At 37.6% G+C, this 5,900-nt stretch overlaps 1 protein-coding gene across 1 annotated transcript; it reads left to right on the forward strand.

Annotated features, from left to right (window-relative positions):
• Positions 1 to 2,278: 2,278 nt before the first annotated feature.
• LOC141146629 (hemoglobin subunit beta-3-like) lies at positions 2,279 to 5,323 on the forward strand. Its single transcript, XM_073633040.1, has 3 exons — positions 2,279 to 2,444; positions 3,567 to 3,789; positions 5,106 to 5,323. Exons 1-3 carry the CDS (start codon positions 2,353 to 2,355, stop codon positions 5,232 to 5,234), a joined length of 444 nt encoding a protein of 147 aa, XP_073489141.1. The 5' UTR covers positions 2,279 to 2,352; the 3' UTR covers positions 5,235 to 5,323.
• The last annotated feature ends 577 nt before the right edge of the window (positions 5,324 to 5,900 follow it).

Here is a 5,900-nt window from a genome sequence, read left to right on the forward strand (position 1 = left end):
TTTTGTATTTACTCGGGTTATCTTGTTGTGTAATATTAAAATTTTTTGATGATTTGAATCATTTAAGTGAGACAAATATGCAAAAAAAAAAAAAAACAATCTATATATATATAGCATCTCACAAAAGTGAGTAAACCCCTCGCATTTTTATAAATATTTTATTATATCTTTTCATGTGACAACACTGAAGAAATTACACTTTTCTACAGCGTAAAGTAGTGAGTGTACAGCTTGTATAATAGTGTAAATTTGCTGTACCCTCAAAATCCCTCAAAATAACTCAACACACTTTGAAGAACTATCTGAGGATCTGAAAAAAGAATGGTTGTTCTACATAAAGATGGCCTAGGCTATAACAAGATTGCCAAGACCCTGAAACTGAGCTGCCAAGACCATACGGTGGCCAAGACCATACCTCGGTTTAACAGGACAGGCTCCACTCACAACAGGCCTCACCATGGTCAATCGAAGAAGTTGAATGCACATGCTCAGCATCATATCTAGAGATTGTCTTTGGGAAATAGATGTATGAGTGCTGCCAGCACACTGCATCAAATTGGTCCGTCATTCCAAAAGGAAGCCTCTTCTAGAGATGATGCACAAGAAAGCCCACAAACAGTTTGCTGAATGCAAGCAGACTAAGGACATGGATTACTGGAACCATGTCCTCTGATGAGACCAAGATAAACTTATTTCTGAACTTGGTTCAGATGGTGCCAAGTGTGTGTGGCGGCAACCAGGTGAGGAGTACAAAGACAAGTGTGTCTTGCCTACAGTCAAGCATGGTGCTGGGAGTGTCATGGTCTGGGACTACATGAGTGCTGCCGACACTGGGGAGCTACAGTTCATTGAGGAAACTATGAATGCCAACATGTACTGTGACATACTGAAGCAGAGAATGATCCCCTCCCTTCGGAGACTGGGTCGCAGGGAAGTATTCATGATAATAACCCCAAACACACCTCCAAGAGGACCACTGCCTTGCTAAAGAAGCTGACGGTAAAGGTGATGGACTGGCCAAGCATCTCTCCAGACCTAAACCCATTTGAGCATCTGTGGGGCATCCTCAAATGGAAGTTGGAGGAGTGCAAGGTCTCCAACATCCACCAGCTCCGTGATGTTGTCATGAAGGAGTGGAAGAGGACTCCAGTGGCAACCTGTGAAGCTCTGGTGAACTCCATGCCCAAGAGGGTTAAGGCAGGGTTGGAAAATAATGGTGTCCACACAAAATATTGACACTTTTGGCTCAATTTGGACATTTTCACTTAGGGGTGTACTCACTTTTGTTGCCAACGGTCTAGAAATGAATGGCTGTATGTTGAGTTATTTTGAGGGGACAGCAAATTGACACTGTTATACAAGCTGTACATTCACTACTTTACTTTGTAGCAAATTGTCATTTCTTCAGTGTTGTCACATTAAAAGATATAATAAAATATTTACAAAAATGTGAGAGGTGTACTCACTTTTGTGATATACTGTACGTAGAAGAATACATGTTGCACTAAATTGATGAAGAAATTTGTTTTTTGACTTTTTTTATGGATATGTATTATAGCAGAAAGTAAAAAATATAGTTTTTTTGTTTCAATTTTGTTGGTCTTTATTTGTTTATAGCGCAAAAAATAAAAACCGCACAGGTGATCAAATACCACCAAAAGAAAGCTCTGGCAGAGAGGAGAGATCAGGATAATTTGATTAACAATACAACAGGTTCCATGTGCATTTTTATAGCCTTGCAATTAAAAATGACTAATATATGGAAAGCATGTATCCAAAATATAGGTGAACCCAATATTTTCTATTTTAGGTTTACACACTTGAATAACATTCAAACTATTTTGTTAAAAAATGTGTTGTAAAAACTACTAAGCAATTAAAAATAATGTTGATATCATCATTATCCTATTTATCCATATACTGTAAGTCAATACTATGGTGACCTGAGAGTACTATTCCTATGTATAATACCTGTAACACATGAAATCTGTTGCCATGTTTCATGAAAGACATCTGTAAAAATTGGGTGCTTTATATCATGAATTGTATCTGTTGCACAGCTGTTTATGTCTTATCTGCCTTTAACTTATGTACGTTGAGACCAAGTTCTGTGCGATCAGCATGTAGACATAGAAAATAAGCTATGAACAAGGCATGATATAAAATAGCATAGTCAGTGATATGATTCACTTATCAGTTTAAATGGAGATACAATACTATGACAAAGCACAAATGAAATGTAGGTGTGACTTACAAAGCAGATTATAAATAAAATGGGAAGAAAGTTGTGTTTGCCATCCAACATCTACTTATTGAAGCAGGAGCTACTCTCATCTGACTTAATCCACCACCATGGTTCACTGGACTGCTGAAGAGAAAGCCGTCATCAACTCTGTGTGGCAGAAGGTCGATGTTGAACAGGATGGACATGAAGCACTTACCAGGTATAACAACTTCCCTTGGTGTTTTTACTTTTTCAGAATCTCTCTACTATATGTTACCAGTATCTTCTAACCTGAATCATTTAACAGTCTTCTAATATTTCCATGGTTTCAAATTGCAAAATGTATTTTAACTTAACAAAGAAATGAATGTGATACTTCATTGAATCATATTTGGGTTTGTCTAATAAGGCACTATGTAAAGTGGAATTCAATAGTTTTCCTTATTTATTTGCATATTTTACACCTTTATTGTTTTTAGATTGACCAAATCCAATCATTGTAACTGTCAATTAGAAGAATATAAAGCAATGGGAAATCTTTCCAGTGGGGCCATAGACAGAAAAAAAAAACAACAACCTGGGAGAGATTCCAACCTTTACCCACTCTATCCAAATATAAAAAAAAGTAACCAGTTATTTACTGCTGTCTGTGTCCCAAATAGGTGTAACCACCTTTTCTGTTTGTCTTGGTCAGTATTATCACCTAGATTGAAAATGAGAGAGAATCCCAAAGCTTGAGTTGCCACCAGAACAGGAATGGATGGGAAATATTCTAATGGGGACACTAGTTCTGGTGACTGTCTAAGAGGAGATTTTCATCATTACAGAGACATTTCCTCTCACTTCCTGTTGTGGCTTTAGGACAGAAAGTGAAGGGAATCTCTCCAATGGGACAAAGGCAGAAAAAAAATGGGGTTATATTCTTCCACTCTCTGGCTTGTTACGTTAATCTGTGTAATTATTTTAATTAAAATAATACTTTCAAAGTATTTTAACAAAATTATAATTGGCATTTATTTATCTTTACTGATGTTTCTTTCTGTTATTTATTTTCCTTTCCTAAGATGGGACTTTCTGCATTATAGATACTGTAATAATGTTAGTTTTGAAAGTAACAAATATCTTTACACAGTATGATTACATAATATTTTTTTTAGTATTCATATCCTTGCACACATACAAACAAGTAATATTTGGTACAAGTTCACAGGTACATACTAGTCAGTCATACAGGTACTGCATCATACCCATGAAGTTGTATTTATTCATTGATGATGTATATATGTTTGAAGGTTCCTGGTGGAAAATATTAATCAAACATGTTTTCTTCCATTTTTCATAGGCTGTTTATAGTCTACCCCTGGACCCAGAGGTATTTCAGCACCTTTGGAGATCTCTCCAGTCCAGCTGCAATTGCTGGTAATCCTAAGGTGCACGCCCATGGCAAGAAGATTCTGGGAGCTATTGACAATGCCATCCATCACCTAGACAATGTGAAGGGCACTCTGCATGACCTCAGTAAAGAACATGCTAACCAACTGCATGTGGATCCTGTGAACTTTAGGGTATTAATCTTAATATTTTATTTAACACTGGGCTTGATTGCTTTCTATTGACCAAACAGAAATGTACTGTATGACCTTGTCACTTTTGTAAGTATATTTAAATCCAAAACTTTGCTCATTTTGAAGAGTAGGAAATAGTTAAAAACCCAAGCATTCTTTTTTTTTTTTGCTGTTTGTGTATCATGGGGGGATTTCCACATGCTTCTTAGAGACTAAACAGGAAGTGTGAGGATATCTCTAATGCCCTGTACACACGGTTGGATTTTCCGACGGAAAATGTTGTGATAGAACCTTGTTGTCGGAAATTCCGACCGTGTGTGGGCTCCATCACACATTTTCCATCGGAATTTCCGACACACAATGTTTGAGAGCTTGCTATAAAATTTTCCGACAACAAAATCCGTTGTCGGAAATTCTGATGTGTACACAAATCCGATGCACAAAGTGCCACGCATGCTCAGAATAAATTAGGAGACGAAAGCTATTGGCCACTGCCCTGTTTATAGTCCCGCCGTACGCATTTTACGTCACTGCATTCAGAACGATTGGATTTTCCGACAACTTTGTGTGACCGTGTGTATGCAAGACAAGTTTGAGCCAACATCCGTCGGAAAAAATCCATGAATTTTGTTGTCGGAATGTCCGATCAATGTCCGACCATGTGTACAGGGCATAAGGCTGGGTTTACATAAATGCAGATTGGATGCGTTTTTAACAGCATCCAATTCACATAACATGTGAGTGTGACCGACTTTCAATGGGGCCAGTTCACACATGTCTTGGCGGCTGCGGTTTTGAAAAGGGTGCTGTACGTTTTTTGGTCTGGTTCAGGTATAAATTCAGTGAAAAATTTGCACTTGATTTGCACCTGATCCGGTGAACAGAAACACACAGGACACCAGACTGCAAACCGCACCGCAGATATGTGAACCCAGCCTAAAGGATTTGGAAAACATAACTTCTTATACAGTTTTGAATTGATTATGTGCCCTCATTGGAAGATGACATATCACCTTCCGTACTCCTTCCCAAAGTAATAAAAAAAAAGTTATGGCTTTGAAATTGTCTTAATAACCAGAGTAATGGTCGATAGTAATCCACAGCAATTAATTCTTCTTCAGCAGCTCAAGGAATAAGTAACAACTGCTGATCTCTCTTTGGTTGTAGTATACTTTAACACATTTTCAAACTTTTTTGCGTTTTGCTTTGGGTAACTAAAAACACTGTTATATATTACTATTCTTCTAATTAAATAATTTGATAACGTAAGGATTTGCTTACATACTAATAACAAAATGTTACTTTTTTTTATGCAGCGTCTTGGAGAAGTGTTGATTGTTGTCCTGGGTGAAAAACTGGGAAAAGCCTTTAGTCCTCAAGTCCAGCAAGTATGGGAGAAGTTCATTGCTGTCCTGGTTGATGCTCTTAGCCACAGCTATCACTAAACTACAACATGAACAGAAAGCAGCATAGTTTCCACTATTAATTTGTGTTCCATTTGTAGCACGTGTAATAAAAAAAAAACCTGAACAAAGTTCCCTTCTCTAATGTCATATTTATTTGTAAATACTAAATTAACAATGTGGCCTGTAAATAAAAATAGGATTGTTTGGTGTATTTCCTAGATAGGCTAGTTGATTTCGGAGGACAAAGATAAAGAGGTTGATTTACTAAAGGCAAAAATACTGTGTCCTCTGCAAGTGCAGATGTTCCAGAGCTTAGTAAATGAGCAGAAGCTCTGCTGACTTCCACCACCCAATCATGTACAAGCAAAAATGCTCTTTTTTATTATTTTCCTTGTACGTGATTGGGTATTCTTTGCAAAGCGAAGCCTTACCTCATTTACTAAGCTCTGGAGCAACTGCACTTGCAGAGGGCAACTTTGCAAAGTGCACAGTCTATTTGGCTTTAGTAAATCAACCCCAAAGAATCTGGAATGGATTTTTCATGAATGCTATTCTTATCCTGGCCCTTAATGGTCTCTGCCAAGGGAGGACTGAAATTATTGTTCCTAGGGGGCAAACACAATCAACTAGTGCTTTCATGGCAGGGACAAATTTCTGTGGGCTAAAAACAGTGTACCATACGATGTGTGTCATGGTGCCACATTG

Source organism: Aquarana catesbeiana, linkage group LG06 (genome assembly GCF_042186555.1).
Source record: "Aquarana catesbeiana isolate 2022-GZ linkage group LG06, ASM4218655v1, whole genome shotgun sequence".
NCBI lineage: Eukaryota > Metazoa > Chordata > Amphibia > Anura > Ranidae > Aquarana > Aquarana catesbeiana.